This window comes from Mastigoproctus giganteus, chromosome 3, assembly GCF_048544385.1.
Source record: "Mastigoproctus giganteus isolate SK-2022 chromosome 3, ASM4854438v1, whole genome shotgun sequence".
Taxonomy (NCBI): Eukaryota; Metazoa; Arthropoda; class Arachnida; order Uropygi; family Thelyphonidae; genus Mastigoproctus; species Mastigoproctus giganteus.
In genome coordinates this window covers 114,786,108-114,812,530 of record NC_143577.1, presented here as the reverse complement: position 1 = coordinate 114,812,530, position 26,423 = coordinate 114,786,108, and the positions used below count along the sequence as shown (strand labels likewise).

General features: G+C 36.3%; 1 protein-coding gene across 3 annotated transcripts in view; it reads right to left on the bottom strand.

Annotated features, from left to right (window-relative positions):
• Scm (Polycomb protein Scm) overlaps positions 1-26,423 on the bottom strand; it is a 427,976-nt gene that overhangs the window by 255,762 nt on the left and 145,791 nt on the right. For all 3 annotated transcript variants that reach the window (XM_090370651.1, XM_090370653.1, XM_090370652.1), the window contains one exon: positions 9,754-9,824. In XM_090370651.1, coding sequence (XP_090226777.1) covers positions 9,754-9,824 — 71 coding nt within the window. The remainder of the gene's footprint in view (positions 1-9,753; positions 9,825-26,423) is intronic.

The following is a 26,423-nucleotide window of genomic DNA, read 5'->3' as shown; positions in this document are numbered from 1 at the left end:
ATTCTGAAAAAATTTGGAAATGGATGTGAATAATAGCATTTAATATATATATACATTTTTTTAAACTATTTATATATATATATATATATATATATATATATATAGCAGGCCGAAATAATGATGCAAGTGTGCAAGTTCTAAGTTTTGCACATTTAACAATTTTTAAACTTGAAAATGAAAGAGACTAATGGCTTCATCTTTATATTTTATGATTTTATAATTATATTTTTATTTTTTTTGAACATAAAAGGTGTTAGAAAAAATGCATACAGAAATATTGCAACCAATTAAAAAAAAAAGAAGAAATGTTGATATATTCCATGTAGAATTCAAAAAACCAATGAACTTTTTTTTTTCTTTTTGCAGAAATCAAAACGTTCACACCTGTCAAATGCCAACCGGGCTAGCCGGGTGGGTAAAGTGCCTGCCTGGCAACCCAAAGGTCGCGGGTTCAAATCCCGCCTCGGGCTTGGATCAGAGTAGAAAATCAAAACCCTTGGGAGGTGCAATATGGCCGCAGAAGCCGATGCGCCAACAACTAACAAAAAAAAAAAAAAACACACACCTGTCAAATGTAGTGCTAGTTTTTGTTACAACTGTGGATGCCACCATCAAAAGAGATTGCAGAATCTCTTAACACCGATTTCCTCTCAAGAATCTGCACAAAAGCATGGACAGAAAGTGTCTGATGATGAGCAGCAATTCAAATCACTAAAGCAAAAACTGGAGGAAAACAGTTTTTCTAACTTACAATGGACACCATTCATGTTTCCCTGAAGGAGCAGTTTGAACAGATTGAAAATCATGAACTACAGAATTTTAATATAATCAGAGAAAACTACCAGAAGACAGCCATTCACATGAATTTACAAGTCCATTCCAATACTGATCACTAAGATAAACAGAATGGACCTCTGTGACAATCTTTTCTACTTACTGAGAAAGATTTAATACACTAAGCTCTTATGGCAAAAATATGAGCAATACATTCCTAATTATATGTGTAATGTTAGATATTTTACTGACCTTACGAACAGCACTTGCCTATGCATAAAGTTTCTCAAAATTGAAGCTAATTAAATCTATTATTAGTCCACAGTGGCAGACAAAAGGTTCTCGTCACGGTGTATCAAAGCAACTGAAAATGATGTGTGCATTGTATGTTTCTTGTCAATGTTTACAGCTATATATAAATTCCATTCAAATAATTATAATTTCTTTAATAAAAACTATGCTTTTATTGCCATATAAATCTTTATTCCTGTAAGTTAGTTATTTTTATTTATGTCAAAAATATTTTTTATAAAGCGGTTGTTTTATGTTGTTGTTATAATAGAGTTTTAAGAGCATTGGTAACTAAGGCCATATTGCTCTGAGTATACTGTCTGTAAATAGGATGTGTTCTGTGGTTGATTTTCTGTTTGTTGGATGGAAAAAACCATACTACCCTCACTTCAGACTGACTAACTCAGCCTCATCCCATACTACCATAATTAGCTGAGATGGGGGAACCCCTAGTGCCATCACACAACTAACCATAACTATTACAACATTAATACCGATATACAAGACACCCCCCCATCTAATAACAATCTATGTATAACGTTCAGTAGGTTAAGTAGGTTATTTGTCAAATTCAAATTTGTACCCCTTTACCTGCATTCAACTTCTATCATGGAGAGACTTTCTGCCCAGCCCAGTAAATACAGAATCCTTGGTATTAAGGCTTGGACTAAGCCCAAAACACCAAGGAGTCGGTGTTCAGTTCTTCAATGAGATCAGAAGGTCTCTCCCACTGACTGAAATTAAATGCAGATAAAGAGTATAAATTGGTTTATTTCCCCTACTGTCTTGAAATATTCCAGCAATCCTTTATAGTATTGCGTTATTTAACTAACTCTCAGCATCCCAACTAAATATTAGAACCTGCACTTGTGAATTGGCACCTCCATAGCCAGGTGGGTACGAGCAACAGTGCGTAGCACATGCTTCTTGATTAGACTGGAGTTTGAGCTCGTGCTCACCAAATATGGAGGATGTGTAAAGGTCAGGGAATGACCACCGCATATCCCCGGAGCAATATGGCCTTACTTGCTAATGCTCCTAAAAACCAAATAACAAACAAACAACAACTTGTGAATTAGACAGAACAGCAGAACTGCCAAGAGCATAAAGTGCTGGTCCCACATGAAATAGCCATAGTTGGTAATTTGATTTTCAGGAAAACTAGATATATACATTCACTGGTCAAAAAATTAGAAACCTGTTGCAAATGGTATCAACAGATATGGTATAAAATGTGCAGGGGGGTGGACAAAATAATGGAAACCTGATATAAAATTTTTTTTTTTTTTTTTTTTGATTTGGTAGTTGTTGGCGCATCGGCGTCTGTGGCCATATTGCACCTCCCAAGGTTTTTGTAGTACTTTGATCCAAGCCCGAGGCGGGAATCGAACCCGCGACCTTTGGGTTGCCGGGCAGGTACTTTACCCACTCGGTAGCCCGGTCGGCTATAAAAGTAATAGTTTTCATAATGGCTGTATGATGTATTTATGAACATGCAGTAATTTTTTTTTTGTTTCTTGCAGGTAGTACTATAAAGCAAAGATGATAAAAAGCTGATGTTTATTTAGAGGTTATATAAAAAGATGTGAAGAAAGTTGGCAAACCTTTCTGGATTCCAAAGAGCTCAAATTGTTAGTGCATGTTGAACAGGAGCATCAGTGACTAAAACTGCTGATTTGCTTAATGTGCACAGAGCAACTACATCAAAAGTGATGCTACGTTCACCAAGTACAGAAAAACAAAATTTAATAGTATGAATTGCAGCAGAAAATCAAAGCTGACTGAAAAAGACCATCAGACATTGAAAAGGAGTGTAGCCCATGCAGATAAAACTACTGCCTCAAAAATAACTGCAAAACTTAATGTGAGTCTTAGCAATCCAGTTTCTAGCAAGAGTTTGGTGGGAACTTCATAAAGCTGAAATTTATGCAGAGCAGCTATTGCCAAGAAACGCATTACTGATACTAATGCTAGAAAGAAGATGCAATGGTGTAAAGAGCATAAAAACTGGACACTTGATCAGACATATGCTTCAGATGAATCATCACTTCCTTTGGCATTTTCCAAAGGAAGTGATGTGCATCATCATGTGGAAGTGCATCATCTGGACTGTCGTGTGCGAACCATCACACATGGAAGAGGATTGACAATGGTTTTGGCAGAAATAGCTTGGTATTTTTAGGTCTTATCATCATCCCGAACAGGGTAGTGCACGATTACCTTGATATTCTGAGTGAACAAGATGATAACACTACAATATACACACAGCCAGATGTATCCAATCTTGGTTTGAGGAGCATGAAACAAAGGCTAAGCATCTCTAGTGGACTGCAAATCTATTACACTTAAATGTTACTGAGCCACAGTGGGCATATTTGAAGAGAGGAGAGTGAAAAGCAGATTTCACCCCAACCATTATTCAAGGAGCTAGAAACACTACTCCCTGAAGAAAGGTCCAATATTCCTCTTAAGACAGTTCATGATCTATTTGAATCTTTTCCATGTAGAACTTTTCCATATACAAACTATTTTAAAAGCAAAGGGTAACCCAATGCCACATTAGCACATACCTTTAACTCTTGTCACAAGTGTTTCCACTATTTTGTCCACCCACTGTAAGTTGACACGGTGTAATCACAAGTTCCTCAGTATCAGATAAATATCATATGCTTTCCTGGGATTCTTAGTTGATCCACAGAGAAGACAGGTGATTTCTCTGAATTTCAGGAAGGTGTTATTTTGGAACATGTCTGGTAGGACCCACTAGTGGTGTATCCAGGTATCATCATGGGTGGGGGGGCATAGCGACCAGGTTTTTAATTTTTTTTTTTTAGAATGTCTCCTGCATTATTTTTCTTTAATTTCAAATTTTTGCTTGGGGGGGGGGTATGCCCCTTCTGCCCATCCCTGAATATGCCTCTAGAGGGAGCCATGATTGAGAAAACAAACGAAATCAATGGTTTGTTGAAAGAAACCATCTCAGAAGTATATACAATGAGCAGAAGACAAAAAAATTAGTGGAAGAGAAAGAAAAATGCAGCTCTAAAAGTAAGAAGTTCAGCAGAAAGTTGGTACTCCAAAAATGAAACCACAGGAATTTAAAAAAACTGTGCATGAAAACAGATGGTCTTGTTTGCAGAAAATGATTGAAAAATTTTAATTTAGGCCAAGAAAGAAAGAAAGAAAGATCCATTTCCAAAATCTATGGGATGGGAGTTGAAGAATCTGGAATTTTGCAGTGATGTGCCTATATAAAAACCAATTCTCTATGTATAAAATTGAAATATTTGACTGCAGTAGTGCTGCTGCCAAGACAGAAAAGAGCTTGGTCTGAGAAATCTCAATTTAAGTATTTTTGCACCACTGAAAGTGTGGCATGAACCTCCTAAATCCATGCAACCATACTGTATTGTGTCTACCACCCATGTCATGTGGCTTGAGATGGTTACATGGTATGGGGGATATTTTCTGTTGGTATGGACTGGGTCCATTCATACCATTATAAGGTGGTGTTACCTCCAATGAATCTTTCTATTGTATTGGACCAACCTCACACTCAATGAGAAAGACAAATACTCAATTAAAATACCTTGGACACCTAACAGAATGCAAAAACTACTGTATGTCATCAGGATAATGACACATAGTGGTTTTTGTTTAGTGAAATTGTATATTAAAGTCAGAAGCGTTTAGGATAATTATATCTGGTGATAATAATTAATCATTTGGAGTAGTGAAAGACATTTGAGATACCGTTCTATCATTTAAGATATTTTTAGTGTAAGGTTTCCATGGCAGTATAAGAGAATTCTGAAAGCTGCACACCATTCTTTTTTCAAACTGTGGGCAACTGATTACGAAATCGTCATCGGATTACGAGTCTTCGGATCTAAGTAATTATATATGAGTAATAAAGCTATGCCCATTCTGTGATCCAGCAAGAATAACTTCTTTTCTGTGGGGAGCTAAGCTAGAGATTCACTAATGAAGTGTTTTTTGTCAATTGCCATAGTTTATTGTTGACTTGTTCTTACCACCATTTCATATCACTGGAACATGAGTAGTTTTTAGCCAGTATAGGGAAGTGTTTCCCAATCTGTGGGCTGCAGAACTTGGCAACAAGATGTGCATGCATTATATATATATATATATATATATATATATATATATATATTATGTGAGGTAAAAGTTAAGCAAAAGTAATAAAAATAAATAAATATGGCTATATAGCTATCATTAGAGGCAGCAAATGCACATCCTCCACATGATGCCTAATTATATCTGATAATTAAAATAAATATGATATTTAAAATAAAAACATCAGCCAGTAGTACGGCAATAATACAGAGCGAAACGAAACGCAAAATAATATAATAAACAAACAGGGAAGGGAAAGTAGAGATAATAGGACCAAAAGGTAGTCGATAATCCCCTATATAATTTAGTCAATTAAGTCATTAAACCCAATTAATAAAAAATGTAAATTTAAAATAATGCCAATTATAAATAATTTAGCGGTACCCCCCTTGAAGGTACCAGTTCCAAAAGACGTGAAATATCACCAAAAAAGGTTAAAGAAACTACCAAAAACTAAAATATCAAAATAATAGATCAAAATGATAGACTGACCATCATGCCCCATATCGACAGAGGACCACGAGGCCAATAATGGTCATGGAATCGCTGCATTTCAATCGTCATACAAATCATCGTAAAGGCAGAAATATCGAAGAACAAAACCACCCCTCCATTCTCCGATAGATCAACCAATGCTGAGGATTTGCATGGCGGTGGTCCTTATGCAGCGAAAAATAATCTATAGAACAGACAGCACTCTTGATCAGAGCCAACCACTGACATAATGCAAGCTTAACCAGCTTATATAATAGAAAGAAAAAGAATAAGAATAGATGGCGGTACAGGCGCTGCTTATTTAGCATATCAACCCACTACTACCACTAATTTATATTATGTGAGGTAAAAGTTAAGCAAAAGTAATAAAAATAAATAAATATGGCTATCATTAGAGGCAGCAAATGCACATCCTCCACATGATGCCTAATTATATCTGATAATTAAAATAAATATGATATTTAAAATATTTTGCGTTTCGTTTCGCTCGATATTTCGCTCATTCGTTTCGTTTCGTTATTTTGCGTTTCGTTTCGCTCTGTATTATTGCCGTACTACTGGCTGATGTTTTTATTTTAAATATCATATTTATTTTAATTATCAGATATATATATATATATATATATATATATATATATATATATATAAACCCTTAACGTATACTACAATGATATTCATGAGTACATATCACTGTATTCAAAAATTAGTTAATATATTTGCATTCATAGTTTAAATATCTTTTGCAGTCTATGGTCTCTAACTCAAATATAAAAGTGGTTTGTGGTTTCCACCTCAAATGTAAATGTTGTCCGTATCTGAAAAAAAAGGTTAAGAAACAGTAGTATAGGATGTTTTATAGAATGTGTGGATTGTTGCAATCACTTCCTTTGATGCTTTATCTGTTTGCTCATTTCCAAGTACTCCTATGTGTCTTGGGATCCAACAAAATCTCATATCGAAATTTAATTTTGTTAGTTAAGCTAACAAAATTAAATACTTGGTTAGTATCTGCTGTTGAACTTTGAGAGAACTCAGTTCATGAAAATTATGCCATTTCAGACTGATTTTTTTCCAGATTTGGTTTAAAGCTAGATGAATTATTTCCAATTCAACAGTATAGATATTGCACTCAACAGGGTGCTTCTGGACTAAAATGATACTTGGGTATGGGAGCTGCTAACATAACTTTGGGCTCAGTTTGTGAGCCATCAGTGTTAATCTGAATACAGTGTAGTATTGGATAAAAATATTTTTTCACGGCATTCACTGAATACCACTTCCCATGATGGAGACACCTGTACAGTCAAATACAGTTGGACCTCTATATAATAAAATCGATTATTCACTTGAAAAAATTCGTTATAAAGAAATATGACCTTTTTAACAAGCAATATTACTGCAATACTGTAACTTCAATATTCAAAAATATAGTGAAAAGAAAATAAATCAGAAATAAGTAGAGTTGAATAATTTTATAACATTTTAAAACAGTTAATTTATTAATACATACATATTAAGAAATGACTATTTATATGATATGCACAATATATTAGTACAGTTTTAAGAATTATTTCTTAAAATATTTGGTTATTTTGCATTGTACACTGGATTTTACTGTATACCATTCATAAAAATATTTGCATTTGTTTAAACACATATTTTCTGGCACATTTTCTTCACTTTGAAGGTCTCAACTTTCAAAGGCTGGTTTCAAAGGTTTCAAATGCTGCTAGCATTTCATGTTTGGAAGGTTTAATATTTCCCTCATCATTGATATTGTCACTAATTCTTTGAATACTCTCCAAAATATTGGAGTCACTCGGATATTCAGCTACTATGGCATCATTATCAACTCTTAAAAATTGTCAAGAACAATTTCTTCACTTATCAAACTCCTTGCTTGGAGTTCTTCCCAAGGTTGCTCAATGTCTTGTAATAGTTCATCAATCTCATCAATGTTAATTGCTGTTTTGGCAAAATCTGCTTTTGCAAAACAATTCTTAATTGCTGTTTCCATCACATCTTGACTCCACACTTTTTTCATCTCTGATATGTACATCCACAAATCTATAACGGAATCTACAGGTTGGTTGGTTTCTATTCTCAGTACAATTTTTTTCAGCATGTACCTTTGGTAGTGCATTTTTTAATTTGTGATAATGCCTTGGTCTATTTGGCTGCAGTTTAGATGAGATATTCAGAGGGAACAAAATAAGCTTGATACTTGTAAGTTTCGAAATTACTGAGTGAAGGTGGGCAGGGCAGTTGTCGACAATCAACGTAATTTTTTTGTTTTATTTCATTATCTTTCTATCGAAAGATTAAAATACACCGTTCAAAAATTTCGCTTGTCATCCAAGCTTTTTTGTTGTAGTTGTAGTGCAATTCTAACGACTTTACTCCTTTGAAATATCAGAATTGTTTACTTTTGTCTATTACCAAAATATTCAGTTTTTCATTACCAGCCATATTTTCATCAACCAAGACTATAATTCTCTCCTTACTATTTTTACCATCTAAACATTTATCACCTTTAAAAGTCAGTGTCTTGTTCGGCAAACATTTCAAAAACAGACCTGTTTCATCAACGCTGAATATGTCTTTAGGCTCGTAGTCTCCATAAATTTTTTTCAAAACTGTTTCTTTCCAATGGGTACAGTCTTCTTCGATTACAACTCCACTTTCACCAGAGATAACATTTTCGTTAGTAAGCCACGGAGCTTTTTAAATTTGTCCAGCCAACCAGAACTAGCATGGAATGTTTTATGTCCCAGAAAAGATGCATACTCCATAGCCTTTTCTTTTATTAATGGCCCAGATATCGGCATGCTTTGGTCTCAAATCAACTTCACCCATTTAAAAATGGCTTCATTTGCATCTTCATACAGGCATAATTTCACAAGCTTCTGACTGGGTCTTGTTTCCTCAAACAGTTTGAGAATTGAAATATGGTTTTTCAGAATGGTTCACACACTAGTAGCAGGGATACCAAATTTTAAAATGATTTCTTTTTTTTTTAACACTATGATCTACACTATTAAGCACCTGCATTTTTTCCACTACACTCAAGGATTTTCTCTTAACACTGATTTAAGGACCACTTGTACATACCATGTAAACAGACATGTGAAATTCAGTGAAAGTGCAGATGACTCATTTCTGTGAAACAACAGATGAATTTCTAGGATAAAGGGAAATCACTCTCTTCTAATTCTCTAATAGGGTACTTACAGTAGAAAACAGATCGATAACAGCCAATGTGTGCGTCAGGAATATGCCTTAATCTTTGCCAATGGCTGTGGACACAGAGATAGCAGTTGATCAGTGCAACTTCTCGGTACAGAAGAGATGGTTGTATAGGTTTTACAGCCACCACTAAACTGTGGAATGTTTTAGCTCTTAACTCATGCTTTCTACAGCATCATTTCTATTGCCTAAAGGCCAGAGGTGCAAACAATGCATACCCAGGTCTCTCAAAATCAGTTCATTAAATGGAAACTATTTTCAATGTAATGATCAAGGGGAAATCAAAACAATTAGCTAAATAGAAAAATTCGCTATATATAAGTTTGTTAAAGAGAGGTCAAACTGTATATAATATTTATCTAGATTCAGATGCTTTTTAGTATTGATTCTTTCACACTTGATTCCTTTATGGGTTGGGGGAAAGAGGAAACACAAAGAACAAATGTGATGTGATGAAAAGAAGTTGAGTTAGGATGTTTATGGTGATGGGGGTCACCACGAGAGAGAGAGAGAGGCATTTCATATATGTCTGTAACCTGTACACTAAAAATATATGGGGCCTCCGTAGCCAGGTGGGCAGGAGCAGCAGTGCGTAGCACACGCTTCTTGAGCCCGTGACCACCAAATACGGAGGATGCGGAAAGGTCGGGAAATGACTCCCCGGAGCAATATAGCCTTAGCTGCTAATGCTCCTAAAAACCAAATAACAGCAACAACAACAAAATATATTATTATAAATTGGAAACAAACGCAAAAAACACAAGAGGAACACCTGTTTCCACAACAGAAACTTTGGTGATATATAATTACCTGCTTGAAGCATATTGCAGGTGCTGCTATAGATTTAGTTTCCTTCAAATATTCATCCCAGTCAAAATAACCTAAAACAGAAAATCATACATAAGAAAAACATGCAAAAAATCTATATCATATTTAAGACAGAAAAGTACTATATTGCTAATCTACCTTCTTACTGTTAATATTTGTGAAATTAAGGCTGCTTTTATACTTGTATAATTAAACCAAAAACTCAATTTTAATTCACGAGACTGACTGTGCTCTCCCCAAATTTTAAGACTGTGTATTTATAATGTTTGCCAAGTATTTAGTTCCCTTTTATAAGTGGAACTTAACTTTTCCCTCTAACCAGTGGAATTTTAATATAAATAAAAATAAATTTTCTGTTCATACTCTGAGATAACATTATAGTCAGAGGAGTACACAAGACAGAGATCATAAAGAAAGAGCACCATATTTCATAGTCAGTGGACTTGAACCACAGTCACTCAAAGCATGTGTACTTATACACCCTTGCACTTGTTTTTAACTAGCTGAAGAATTCACTTCTGAAACAGAATTCAATGTTATAACAATAAAACATTTTCCAAGAAATATATACAGTAGAACATGGATAAGTTTTACAAGGTTGTGGAGGTTTAGAATTCTTATGAGGGGAAACTTGGAAGGGAAAATGACCTAAGGGTAGTGTTTCCATGTGGGAATTCCTTCCCAGCATTTCTAGGGAAATTCATGTTTTTCCTAATCCTGAGAAAAATCAGTCAAGAAATCGGGAAAAAGTATTATAATTCTCCTGTGAGAATAAAAGCTTAACAATCAACATAGAGACGTTACTAGTTCAAAGGAATCCACCAACACCAAGTCGAAAGCAAGAGCAGAAACACTGACATGCAGAGTGAAAGGTTAAGCAGGACCACACTTACACTTCTTGGGGGCCCCCTTTAAAGATAGCAGAGTCAAAAAAAAAAAAAAAAAACTTGCCTATACAGTAAACCCTCGATTTAACAGACCCCCGATTTAACGGACCGGACAAATAATAATACATTAATGTACATATTAATCTTGAACATTATTTTTTTTAGGTTATACAAAACGTCAGTATTATTATTGAAATGAAAAAATTATAATTCCTCAGGGCAGTTTTTTAATTTCAGAATACACAACTATAAAGAGCTTTCAGCTGAGTGGACAGCCTTCTTCAGTTAGAAAATATATGGCAGTTGGAATGGAGATCTGCACTGCCAAGATGGTGCGTGAGGCACGTGGCTAATTGTTTGAGGTTGAAGTTTGTGGCTGTGACGTGGCCAGCGTTATATATTTTCTATATATTTTCTAACTGAAGAAGGCTGTCCACTCAGCCGAAAGCTCTTTATATTTATATATTAACCGTACTTGTATGTGTATTCTGAAATTAAAAAACCGCCCTGAGGAATTATAATTTTTTCATTTCAATAATATGAATCCAGAACGCATAGGCCTCTTTCACCGTATTCAGTATTATTATTAATTAAAAGTTAATAATAATTACCTATTTCCATTATTGTTTTCATAATTACCTACTTTTATTTTTATAAATAAATTCAGGAAATTTTTTTTATTCTTCCTGAAAATGCATTCAAATAGCTGTTTTCCCAGATTACAGATAAGAGCAGGCGGTGACTTGCGAGCTGAATGCAACTCGGGACACTAAACTGCAGGTCTACCGACTCGCTTTGTTTCAGAATCAGTCTGCCTCAAGCTATTGTGCAGTCAGGTTGTATACAGTGTTTCTGTGATTTATAAATTGTGATTTTATTTATTAAATAATTTTGCAATCCTTACAATTTAAAATGGCATCAAGTGTTAGAGGAGCTGAAAGAAAGCATGTGAACTTAAATGTGGCACAGAAATTAGAGCTAATTGAGAAATTAGAACAAGGTATCTCAATAGCAAGTGTTCGTGAAACTTAAAAAAACAAACTGTTTCTGATATCCGTAAATCAAAGGCCAAATTGCAACATTTTTCTTTAAATTACAGTGTTGATAGCTCTAAATGTGGTTCTACAGAGGGGAGTAGAAAACACATGAAAGTTGCGAAAGATAAAAACTTAAAAGCTGTGTATAAGTGGTATGTTCAGCAGAGATCTAGTGGTGTTAATGTACAAAGTTTTGAGTTGAAATCTGCACATGAAACCTCTTGGAAAACACATGGGACTTAATGTTAAAGCAAGTGATGGGTGGCTGTGGCGTTTTAGAAAAAGGAATGGCATTGTGAACAAGAAAACCTGTGGTGAATCTTTAAGTGCAGACACTTTACAAGTTGAGCCAATTAGAAAATTTATAAGTGTACTTATTAAATCTGAGGGCCTTATTTTACCACAGGTTTACAATGCCGATGAAACTGGCCTGTTCTATCGTGCTGTTTCTGAAAATACACTGGCCTGCAAACATGAACACAGCACTCCTGGTCGCAAGTTAAGTAAGGAGCGAATTTCTGCTTTACTTTGTGCAAATGCTGATGGCTTGCATCGCCTGAAGCCCATGGTGGTGGCAGGGAAATCAAAAAACCACACACTCTTAAATACATTATGAATCAGTAGCCTGTTATTTACACCAACTTAAAGAATGCATGGTTTACTTCAGAGATTTTTTCTGACTGGTTCTTCAACCACTTTGTCTCTAATGTGAGGCACTTCCAGACAGATGTTCTGAAAATTTCCCCCAATAATGTAAAGGCATTGTTGCTTCTTGACAATGCCTCCGCTCATCCTAGTGGTGAGAAGTTAGTAAGGATGGCAGAATTAAATGTCTTTTTTTGCCTCCTAACACAACTTCAGTTATTCAGCCAATAGACTAGGGAATAATTACAGCCTGCAAGAGGCTGTATAAGAAGAACTTTTTGGAAGAAGTAACGGTTATGTTGGAGGATGAAGAAGATGCAGAAGAAGACACAACGAAGAGCCAGGACATTTCAGAATCTACGAGCCTACAACATTAAGTCTGCGGTCTAACTTTGCAGCTGTTTGGAAGGAGATGAAGACTACAACTTTGGCAAATGGTTGGAAGAACTTGTTGTACAATATTGAACTGGATTTGGATTTTGAAGGATTTTAGGCAAATGACTTTCGCTGCACCCTTGTAAATTCTGGCAACCAGGAAACGACTGAAGATGATGTTCTTAAATGGCATGAAAATGATGAAGGTGATCCTGGCTACCAAGTCCTCATTGAAAAAGAAATTGAGAACGAGGTTCAATATGGCATGTATGTAGACATGTATAGTATCTTATGTAGGACGGCACCTGAACGTCAATTCATCTCCGCCTTTGTACACTGTGATGATTACAGAAAGCACTGTAAAAGGCCAGAAATGTGTGTAACGTTATGTTCGTGCAGTGTGTGTGTTGTTGTGTTGTTTAGTTGTTTCTGGCCGTTTTGTCACCAGGCAGGCCAATTTGATCACCTGGAAAGCCTGCCCAGTGTCCGTCTACACCACGGGGAGGTAGGTCACAACTACGCATGTATCGCGACCTCCCTGGTTTATCAGCTCTTACTGCCCTAATATCAGAGCAAAAAATAAATAAATAAAAAAATAAATAATAATAAGAAGGAAAAAAAAAAAAAAAAAATATATATATATATATATATATATATATTAATAGTTATATTAGTGATAAAAGGAAAGCAAGAAATAAAGCAAAGCAAGAAAGTTAAAAGACAATAACTAATATTTATGGGTTAATGCAGTTGCAAGCAATCATGCAATACACCCACAATGTCTATAGAATATCATTAGAAAAAGTAAATCAATCCAATAATAAGAATACCATCAAGGACTTAAGAAAACGCAAAAAAAAAAAAAAAAAAATTATTATTATCGCTTTTTATTATTATTATTATTATTATTATTATTATAAGAAGATAATTATTATTATCTTCTTACTATCTGCATGTTTCTCTTTGCGTTAATTTAATTTAATTATTTATTTTTACCGTATCCATCACATAGGGGGCACCACATATTATTTTGACGACTATTACATTATGTCCTAGATACGGTCAAATGTAGTATGTATTATATATTTAATCTTGTTTTAATCCTTAAATTACGTTCTCTGTCGGGTCAACGATGATTAATATATGCTTACATTTATATTTTACTTATATTTCTTACCTTTGATTCTAATATTTCAAAAAATTTTTCTTAATTAATTATCTTCATTCGATTTATGTTCGGCCTATACTGGTTTATATTTGGTTTAGATTTAAATTACTTAGCATATATTGATCATCACAGAAACAGAGAACTTCTTGTCGTTTTTTGCCTTCATTCTGGGTGGTTGGCCCCAGTTGAAGTCATCTAGATTGTCGGTAAAAAGCGATAATAATAATTTTTTTTTTTTTTTTTTGCGTTTTCTTAAGTCCTTGATGGTATTCTTATTATTGGATTGATTTACTTTTTCTAATGATATTTTATATATATATATATATATATATATATATACCTATCTAAGAAAATAATAAAAACTATATAATAAAATCCTGTCCATCGGGCAGCCCAAACCCAGGGAGCCAGCAAAAATGAATAAATAAATAAATAAATACAAATTAAAAGTGAAAAAAAAAAAAAAAAAAAGTAATAATAAAATAAAATAAAAAAATAAATAAAAAATAAAAATAAATAAATAAATAAAATATAAAATTGAAGATAAAAAAAAAAATATATATATATATATATCTGATCCCGCACAGGCCAAAAGCCAGTGCCAGCAGGGGTCCCCACTAGGAAGGCTAGGAGGTATTCTGTAGTTGAGTGTGAAGACGTCTCCGGCAATCAAAAGCATGATGAGCAAATTCTTGCAGGGACTGGAAGTTTTCTGTGGTGCTCAGGAAGTCCGGCTCATCTCCAGGGACAGTGATACTGGTGGAGAGAAGAAAGTTCTGTCGAAGATCTTGGTATTGATGGCAGTGGTATAAAATATGCTCCCAGTCTTCTGGGTCACCACAAGAACAGAGAGGTGATTCAGCAAGGTTGAAAGTTGCAAGTTTGGCATTAAGGGAGCCATGACCAGAGAGTAAGTAGAGAGTGTACAGACCAGGATGAAACCATTTCTGAGTGGACTCTAACGTGGCAAAGGTGACTTTAGGGATGAACTTTAAAGTAACAAGACCCTTAGAGGTAGCGGACCATCTGTCTTGCCAACTCTGCATCAAAATATTCCAACAGCGTCTTTTCTCTGCCTTGGGATCCACAGTGACATCGATGGTAATGCCAAGAAAGGTGACAGGGACAGCGTGCCTAATGTAGAAGCACAGGCCTCGATACATAAGAAAGAGATCGAGGGGCAGACAGCCGTTAAGGACCTGCAAAGCAGGAGTAGATACAGTCCTACAGGCCCTGCACATTGCTAAAAGCATTTTACGTTGAATGCTGTGAAGTTTATTCCATACTGAAACCTTCTTAACATGGCAGAACCGGGCGGCCGCGCCATAGGAACAAATTGGTAGAAACACAGCTTTGTAATATAACCGTAGAGAAAGAGAATTAAGACCCCCAAGATTGTTTAGAGAGATGCAGAAGTGAGAAGGTAAGTTTTTTGACTTTCTCTGAGAGATCTTCCAAGTGTTTAGTAAATGTAAGTTTACTATCAATGATCAGACCAAGAAATTTTAGAGAAGAAACGATGGAAAGTGATTTGTTTTGAAGTTTTACAACAGGTGGCCGTGAAATATTAAGCGAACCCTTAACCAGCATCACTTTAGTTTTCGATGAGGATATGGATAACTTATTTGTGGTGGACCATTGAGAGAAATCTGACATGACTAAGTTGGCAGTGCTTTCAAGGGAGGCACGGGAATTGCCCTGGATCAGCAGGGTGAGATTGTCTGCATAGGCCAATTTGGAAGTATAAGGAATAGTTTTAAGGAGCCATTCGTCAAGAACGATGTTCCAGACAAGTGGTCCAAGAACAGAGCCTTGGGGACAGCCCCTAGTGACAGAGCAGGAGATGGAGTTAGATCCAGAAACAACAGAAACTGTACGGTTTTCAAAATAACTTCTTAAAAGGTTATAGAGAGGAAGAGGACAATCGGCAGCACGTAAGCGAGCAAACAAACTAGATCACCATAACAGATCAAACGCTGCAGAAATATCAACAAAAATAGCAAGAACGTATTTAGAATTTGCAGAGTTAACTCGAAAAAGGAATTCAATGACAGCTTCTTCAGTTCCTCGTCCAGTTCGGAAACCATATTGATCGTCTGATACAAGAGAGGTGTTCGTGAACAGTGAAGTGAGTCTTATAGCAATCAGCCTTTCAAGTGTTTTGGCCAAATGCGATAACAGAGCAATAGGACGGAAGGACTTGCCACTTTGGGTGTTTGAAGGTTTAGGAATTAGTCTAAGAAGAGCTGTCTTCCAGATAACCGGGAATGTGCTTTCATTCAGACATTTGTTGAATAGAGTCGGAAGAACCGTTGGACGTAGCTTGTGGAATTGTTTGATAAAGATGCCCTCGTGAAGGTCGAGGCCCAGACAACCAGAGTTGTTAATTTTTAGGACAGCTGTGTCCACCTCTAGCTGCGTAAATGGCTAAGATTCAGAAGTAGTAGTGTAGGAATTATTCAGCTGTCTTATTTGTTGATGAGTAGTCAAGTCATCCTCTGGGTGATCAGAAGGAAGCAGACTGTCCAAGATAGTGTTGATGGTGTCCTTCCAAGTGAGAGTTTCAGTGCCGTTTGACCAATAAACAGTAGGGAATAGGATTTGTTCCTCGTAAGGCGATAAACAAGGCCCCGTGGGTCTCAATTGTCAGTAGAAGTAACTAAGTTCTGCCAAGATTTTATTTTATGGGTAGTGATGGTTTTAACGTATTGTCTTTGGAGAACTTGATATTGTGTTTTAAGACTTTCGACGTCGGGAGATGGCCAGTTCCTGCAATGTCGTTGGTAAGTGCGTCTAGCCTGATGTACTTGCTGACGAAGCAGAGTAAGTTCTCGGTTCCACCATGGAGTGGGATGGGAGGACTGAATTTTCTTTTTGGCTGCTTTATAACAGGCGTGGCTGAGAGCATCATTAACATAGGAAGCTAATTCAGAAACTGTAAAATGATGGATGATGTTTATGGTTTCAATTGGGAAATCGATGTTGACTGAGTCATTAAACCGGTTCCACATGATGCGTTGCAAAGAAAATCTTCTAAAGTCCTGTAGTGGAGGATTATATGATTGTGCAGAGCAAGTCACTGAGAAGGTGATCGCACGATGGTCACTTGAGCAAATGTTAGTATTTACTGTCCAGTCATTAATGTTTGAAGAAACGGTATAAGAAGTAGCAGTGATGTCTATATTTGATTCGCCATTTAGAGAGCTGAAGGTATAAGGTGAGCCAGGTTTATTTAGAACCGTCAGCTCATGTGAAAGGAGAAAGTCTTCTATGAGTGAACCCTTGTTATCAGTATGGTTGGAGTGCCATAGACTGGATTTGGCATTAACATCTGACATTATAATAAGTTTGGCAGTACCTACCAAAGAAATAACTTGATCGAGGTAGGCAATGAAGTGTAATGTCGGAAGTTGGTGGGCAGTATAGTGAAACTAGAAAGTAAGAGCCATGAGGAGTAGACACACTTATGCAGACAGCATGTTGATTAGTAAGTCCAATTTAGAATTACCTTCCAATTTAGTCCAATTTAGAATTAACTATGATGAAGGCCGTACGTGGTTCAGCATGTTCTGGCTGAATAACCCTAAAAGAGATAGGGTATCTAGTTATTTTACCGCGGAAACGGTATGGTTCTTGAAAGGCTATAATATCATATTTAATTTCGTCGGTTACCTTTCGGACTTCATCGGCCACCAATTGTGACCGCTGAGCATTCAGTTGAAGCAGGCTAAGTTCCGAGACTGATTCATCTGCAGATGAAGAACTGGTAATAGACAATGTATCCATAGTTAGTCCGTTGTCTTACAAGATCTATGATACGCAAAAGTTCTGGGCATTTGTAGTCACGAATTGCCTCATTCATCAGAGATCCTTAACCGTGCAATCTCTAGAGCTCTTTTATATTCAGGACAGTTAGGATCACGGATGGAGTGCCAAAAGTCTCTTTTACGCCTCTTGCAACTTATGCAGCAGGCAGGCTTATCCTTATGAGGGCATGCTGCATGCACATGACCACTACAGGTGCAATGTCCACAGGATGGGGAGTTATGGGTACAGTATCGTGTTGTGTGCCCATATCCCAAGCACAAAAAGCACTTAGTAACTATTGTAAATGGCCTATGCGAGATACAGGCAAGAAATATTCTGTCTATTGATGAAATACACCTGTAAATTTTTGGGGAGAAACTGATTACCCAGTGTACCAATGACAAGGACCTTGACTTAGTTGTGAATCTGAACAAGGTCTCTTTCTTAATCTCCTCCATTGTGAAATCATAGTCAGCTAGATTTTTATTATACAGTTCTTCTAATATGTCCTCCTTACTTAGATCCTTGGGCACGTCGTAGATAATTATGGAAGGGTTACTTTTAACGTAGAGATTCCTGCAGAGGACAAGGAATGAGATGTTGAGATACTATTTAAGTCCGACTTAAGGCAGTTTCCAAAATTACGCTTTTATTGCGTGCTAATTTGATTGATTTTATTTTGACTGTTTTAAATTCTGTCTTCAAAGTGTTGGTTACCAAGGTTTTTACATCAGCGCTGGTTTTAAAATTGCTGTTCTCTAACGCTCTAAGTACCATTACATTCTCACTAGGTTTAGCTGTTTGTTCCTTCAGTGTGGGTCCATTCTGGGCTACATCAGCATAAGATCTAACAGAAGGGGATCCCTGTAGCAGGAGGTCCTCATTTTGCACTTTCCTATCAGCAAGGGCCTGAAATTCTGGCTCTTGTACATAATTTGTTTTATTTGGAGTCATTGGGTTTGGTTTTTTTTTTTTTTTGGAGCATTAGCAACTAAGGCCATATTGCTCCGGGATATGCGGTGGTCATTCCCTGACCTTTCCGCATCCTCTGTATTTGGTGGTGACGGGTTCGACCCCCGGTCTAATCAAGAAGCGTGTGCTACGCACTGCTGCTCCTTCCCACCTGGCTACGGAGGCGCCTGGAGTCATTGGGGAAAAGGTTTGTATTATTTTGTCTAGAAGATTAGCTCGCATATTTATTTCATGATTAGTGGCCTTCAATACTTCATTTTCTATCAGGAGGGCTGTTGTTACTTTCTCAAGTTTGGACCATTTGTCCATAATAGCATCTCCTGCCTTTTTAGTTACTTTCAAAACAAAGTCAAAACAAAGCTCCTCATATCTTTACACATTTTTGAAATTATCTCATAGACCGAAGATGCATCCTGAGTAATATTTAATTCTTCAGTCATTTTGTTATCTTCAGAATTTGTGGTTGTCCCAGCTTTTTTTTGATCAGCAGATAAACCACCAGCAACATCTTTCTCAGGAGACGATTGTGGCATTTTGGGAAGCAATAAGGGGGTGCTGTCGTTTCCTCCCTCAGACATATCTGTAAGTTTTCTGACACCAGTATTATTTCCATCCATACTGATTCCCTATTCCATGTTATCCAATACAAATTCAATATTAAACTCGGATATGCTGTCCTGAGAAAAGAAACTATGTAACGGTACAGTAAAGGTGGCAGTTTGGTATAGTGATCACACAGTACGGGATTAGACAAGGAAATCTGTCAACCTCATTTGTTTATAGCGCATATGTCAAGCAAAAGGCTAACTGAAGGTTCGAACGCTTTAGCAGACTATGGACATCCAGTCAAGGTCACACAGCTTGTTCTGCTACATGCGTGGGGAGAACTGTCACAACAAATGAACAATGGCCGAACACGCTGGTAAAGCAATTACAGCGACGAGCATGCAGAAATTTAAACAGTACTTATCTTTTGTCCATTCTTAAAACGAAATGGTCGCATCTGGCATTTACATGAGTCCTTCTTGAAGTAGTAGCACTAAAAGGTAACTAAATACTGCTCCCTTGATAAACAAAACTAAAAAAATAATACGGAGCACAGGTACATACAACCGTTCACATTCGTTCCCCTAGCGGTTCAATATGGCAAGGCAGGGAAGAAGAAGACATTGAGGAAGAGCAAATTACACCAGCATGGCCTCACTGTCTGAAATAAGAAATCTCATGGACATCGCCATCCACTACATAGGGACATCTCCTGACCCTGAAAGTGTCCCTTACTATGAACATTTTTGGCAGTTCAGGGTGATCATTATTAAGAAACAACATCAGAGTGGCAAACTGAAGCTGGATGCTTTCTTTAAGCGAACTTAGCATTAGTAGAGGCATATGATGCAAGAAAGCAAGCTTATTCAGCATCAGCCAAAAAAAAAAAAAAAAAAAACCCTCTCCCATTTCACCCCTCCGTTCGTTCGAAATACCTGTCCAGTTGAGCTTTAAATTTGTTTAGGCTATCAACTTCAACAACAAGTGATGGAAGTCGGTTCCACCAACCAACCACCCGCTGGCCAAAGGCAAATTTCCGCACATCTATCCGACATCCGTCCTTCCTCAATTTGAATTTATGCCCTCTGAGGTGATTATTCACTCAGAGGGCATTAACTTCACTGACTCTCACTCCTATTTCACCTCCAACTGCTTGTACATCTTGACCATTTAGACGCCACAAATAGACGACACCAGTGCCTCCATTTGTGAATGTTTCAAAAGAATCTGAAGCTGAGGATTCCCCTTCACTTTCAGATACTGAATAACAACTACTGTACTACTACCACTATGGTCATGGCAAAATACTCTCAACTACACTATCAAAAAGTTGAGTAAATATTACATATTCTTCATTATAATTTAATATTGTACAGTACTGTATATTGCATTAAAGTTTTTTTTACATTAAGAACAATAAAAATGCCCACCCCCAGGTTACATTCGATTTAACGGACTTTCAGAATTAACGGATACCCCTTCTCCCCATTAGTCCATTATATTGAGGGTTTACTGTATAAATATAATCAGAAGAAAAAAATTATTATTTTTACCGTCTGTTTAAAGACAAACATTGTATTACTGAGAAATATAAAGATTCGTGGTTTTTTTTACTTTTTCTCAAAATGAGCTCTATTGGGGCCTCCTATATCTGTGGTCCCCAGGCTGGCACCTCATGCAGCTATGCCTAAATACAGCCCTGAGGTTAAGGTCGACGTTTCCAGGAACCAGACAGGGGCAGCACATAGGAGAAAAGCAGTCACGATCTAATCGGTCAGTCTTGCTTGTAACTGTTGCCATGTTAAGTGTGTGTTCGTGGCCCTGTCTGCTACTAACAGGAAGTCATTCTTGCAAATAAAATAAATATTAATAAGTTTATATACATAGTATACTTTATACAAATGCTATGAGTGGCATTCCAAGAAATAACACGTTTTGGAAGCAAATTAGTGCTTAAATTAGCAATTTCAACAAGTGATTCTGTGTAGTGCTGTTAACCTTGCTAGGAGATCTGAATGCTATGTTATTTGAATACCACCCAATAATGTTCGCTGGCATTTTCCAGTGTTTGAGTATTTGCTATAGGCTACAGTTCTTTGTAAATCCTACTAAACTTAATATTTCTTAAACATTTTTTTATTAGATATCTATAATAATGAATAAAGAGTATAAAGAGTGTTGGAAGTATTTTAAGAAAGATAAAGGAAATCAGTCAACTCGTTGCCAGATATATATGTTTTAAATCACTCCAATGTAAAACATTGACTAGTGGACTTCATAGGCATCTCGAACATATTCATGGCATGAAAAGGACAAAAAACTCTGAAAATAATTCTGATCAGCTAATACCTACTACTTCTAATAAACAATGCACAATTTTACAGTACGTCAAAGAACAAAAGTCAGATTTAGAAAAAATGGTAAGCAAACTTGCTAATGTTTGTTTTTTTTGTTTTTTTTTTTTGGAGCATTAGCAACTAAGGCTATATTGCTCCGGGATATGCGGTGGTCATTCCCTGACCTTTCCGCATCCTCCGTATTTGGTGGTGACGGGCTCGAACCCCGGTCTAATCAAGAAGCGTGTGCTACGCACTGCTGCTCCTTCCCACCTGGCTACGGAGGCGCCTAAGCAAACTTGCAACAGTAGACGGATTATCTATCAACACCATCTTAAAGAGTGAATTTATTAGGGCAAGTTTCTTAAGCAAAGGACTGCAGTTTCCAAAAAGTCCATCATCAGTTATGCCATTAATACATAATTATACAGTACAATAGAACAACTGTATATTGAGAAATTTGGTGCCTTAAAAATGTGAAAATAAGAAAAATGAGCATTTGCATAGACGAGTGGACCAGTTGTAGGAATCGAAGATACACGAACATTCATGTATACTACAGGGTGTTTTAAGTAAAACCGACACCAGACTGGCAAAATAATTAGAGAGAAATCTAGACAGACGTAAAATGATATAAACACAAAAAAACTCAATCAAAAGTAACTTTATTTATTCTCTCCGCATGTACACAGTTATAAGAGATGCTGGAAATGATGTCCTTGTGCATCTATACACTTTTGTGCACATGTAATCATATTCAAGGTGACCAGATGCAAAACAGTGATGTCGATAGCCTGGATATTTCTTCGAATGCTGTCTTTCAGTTCATTTGTTGTGTGGGGGATTGTGCTCAAACTCTTCCTTTCAAATATCCCCACAGGTAAAAGTTGCACAAAGACATTTGGAAAACACGGTGGCCACAATCATTTGACAACTGTGCATTCCTCTGTGAAACTGTCATGAACACAGGCCAGTGATTCACGAGATGTGTGGCATGTGGCTCCATCCTGTTGAAACACGCTCATGTTCTGTTAACTGAGTGTAGAAGTTCTCAAAAATCTGAAGATAAACTGATGTCTTCACTGTAGTGTCAAAATATATTGGGCCGGCGATTCGATTGCCAGAAACAGCACACCATACCACAATTTTCTGGTTGTGAAGCGGTTTCCGATGTAAGTTGTTAGGATTTTCGGCACAGAGTGTTGAGAATTCACATGACCAGAAAGATGGAACCATGTCTTATCACTCACGAAATAAAGCAGTGGGGCGAGTTCACAGTCTGCAATCTTGTTAAGGAGCCACTCAATAATTCAGACGCTTTGCTGGATCATGTGGCAATAATTCTTGGACACATGTCATGCAATAGGCAGCGTTTACCAAACTTTTTTAGTCACAAAATGCTTTTCATCTCACAAAGTATTCACGGAACACTTTTCATCTCACAACATATTTATGGAACACTTACAAAACACAAGTTTAGTGGGAGCCAAAGAACTGTTTGCTAATACTTTATTACATACGATGCACTGTGAATCAGGAGCATTTTTATTTCCAACACATATAAAGCCGAAATTCAAATAACTGTCATTATACAGGTCGACCATCACTAATCTGGCCACCGATAATCCGGTTCCACCACTAATTCAGACATAATTTCAAATTTCCCCAGTCGGTACACCGACCTGCTGATATTGTTTTGGTGGCGTTGGTTGCAGCATCAGCTGTTGGCAAAAACTCGTAAACACTGGCAAGCCATTTCTACTTGTTTTTCTGCATTTATTATTATAATCTGCTTATATTTAGCCCCAGCCATGGTTCCAATGCAAGGAAGTGCCTCTCGTGGTGTAAAGTGCAAACACCGTACATTGTCCATAACAGATAAAGTTGAACTTCTGAAAAACTCGACAGCAGTGTGCATGTGAGTTTAACTCTGCTTAGTTGTAAATTCCTGCAATTTCTCTCAGTTCCTCTTATTTTAGTAATTTTCTTTTAGCCATTCCTTTTTGTTTTTTTTTTTACAACACACTTGTGCAAACTTGCGGAAAAACACAACACAATATGATGGATAATACAGTGCACTAACGAACTTGTTTTCACAAAATCTCTAACAATACTGACAAACTTATTGCGACGTTTCAGAGTTCATTTTATCAAAATTAGTTTTATTGCAGCACTCGGCACGCATGCAATAAAGTAATCGCAAACGACCTGCACACAGAGTAGTAACATACTTCTCTGAGGACCTTCATATGTTTGCCATAATAGCATCACACGTATGTGGCCAACACGGTTTCTCAAAAAATAAAGTAACCTACTGGGCCACGTCAGCCACATATATGCGACAAAAAATTTTTTCTCTTTTGATATTTTAAGCAAAAAAACGACAACACTGATATTACAATATTTATTTTAGGATTACTAATCAAATTATTTGCTAAATATTTTTTTGTCCCTGGGGAATTTTTTTCTTAAATTAGCTTGGCAGTCAATGTGTTAAAGGTAGGATGAGGTGGTTAACTGTTGGATAAAGTGTGTGTGCTAAAATAACCACCAGTGATCCGGCACACCACAGGTCCCAACGCTGCCGAATTAGTGATGGTCGACGTGTCCTTTCATTTTGGTGTTTTTTTAGTTGGTTCCTATTTATTTACTTCAGATTTTTGGGGAACAAAAGGCTGTGATTGTTCATTCTCACTTTGAAGTATGACAATATTGTGTTCGTTTTCAGTGACCACAGTTGCACTAATAGAAGTACTTTGCTTCTCGTTTTAAAGTTCTTTTTTTCCACCACCAATCCATGTTCACATATTTTAATAATAATATTTAGAAATATTAATAATTATCAAAAAAAATGTATACAGGGAAATAAGTTTAGTTATGAATCGGTTCGCTTCCTCCTCTCCTTCAACCCGTGTACTCCAGGCTAAATCGCATATGAATGGCATGCTAGATCACCACATTGCTACTTTTTTGTAAGTGTCATTATCTCTATGCAAAGCCCACCAAAATAGTGTTCTGCAGTCTATTTGATTATTAGTCTATGCCAGTATATTAATAACTGAAAAAAAAATTATGTTAAATATTATAATGATACAAAAGTGGTGTATGCTACAAATATGCAAAATTTATTTATTTTAATTATTAATTACAATTTTTTGCGGAACACAGGTTGAAAAATGCTGCGATAGGGTTTCGATTTCAGGTAAATGAAGTACACGAAAACAAGAAGTTGGTTTCACTCCAGTTTGTTGTGACAATTTCGTGATAGCATTTCCGGGGCTAGCTAAAATTCTCTTTTGAAGGTTAAACACCACTTCTGGAGTCCTAACAGAGGGTAGACGATTTCTTGGTGCACTTAAAATGGAACCTGTTATCCACCATTTTGTAAGTAATGCATTGAATAGTACTTGCTGGGATGGTAGCAATAGGAAATTACTCTTAAGTTACTTTTAAGGAAACATAGGAAATAATTCCTGTGTTACCTTAAAAGAGCCAGTATGCACATAGGCTTCCACTATACCAGCAGTGGCCAACAAGTCGATCGCGGCTTTAGTTTCGGTTGATCACGACAAATTTTAAATATATATAAAAATAGATTAGTCAAAATCTAAATATTATTATTATGCGCCCCACTGCATACGCTTATTACAAATAAACGTATGCAGTGGGCTAGGCATGTTAGGCTTGTCTAGTGAAAATGCGCGCAGTTACGTTGTGAAGAGCATAGTGTATGTGTCGAATTCTTATTTAGCTTACTTAATATTAATAACTGGACAATACTTATGCTTAATTTAATAACCTTTGATTTAAAATTAATACAATGAAAAAGAGCAAAACGTATCATTTTTATCAAGAGCGGGAACTAGAATACTTTTTTGTAATGATAAAATGAAAATGTTGATTTGCAATGCTTCTGTGGCTATACCCAAAAAAAACGGAAATTGAGAAAGGCACTTCAACACACTGATTAGTAGTATTTCTGCATATAAATATCAATTTTTGGCAACGGCTAAGGATTTCAAAGAAAAAAAAATCTGATCATTTTGAAAATATGCAAAATAATTTGCAAAAATATCCTGTTTTTGAATTTAATAGTGAAAAATATGTTTCTAAAATTAAGAAAGTTGTGGATAATTTTGAAACCATATTCAGTGATTTTAAAACAATCGAAGACATTGTTCAATATTTCTTATCCATTTAATGTCGACTTAGATACGAAACAAATTGCAAAAAAAAAAAAAAAAAAACCACTGAGATTTTTCACACAGAGAATTGATTTTGATTTGATTTAGATTTTATTGGCGCATTAGCATCTAAGGCTATAATGAGCCAAAACCAGGTATCACACAGAGAAAATATTACTTGAAAATGAAATTATTACATTGCAAAACATATCTTTCTAAAAGCCAGAAGAAGACTTTTGGAAATATGTTTGCCAAGAAAAGTATCCAAATGTAAAAATAATGCAGTTCACTTTTAAATTCCTGTTTTGGTTCCACATATCTATGTGAATCGGCCGGCGTTTTTGTATTTGAAACAAAAAGAATCGCTCTACTCTTACGGACTTGCATACAGCAGATTCTTTACGGTTGGCCTGAGCAGTCGCCAATAAGGCAGCCATAGCTGAGTGGTCAGGCACACAGGTGCAAAAGTACACATGCCTTGAGTGACTGAGGTTCAAGCCTGTGGCTGCTAAATACAACAGTGCTGTTTCTTGTATTCTGTCTTGTGAACTCTTCTGACCGTTTGGTCGTCCTGGAGTATAAATAGAAAATTTAATTTATCACAGTATATCCCCAATTTTGATGTTTGTTGTTTGTTATTTGGTTTTTAGGAGTATTAGCAACTAAGGCCATATTGCTCCGGGAATACGCGGTGG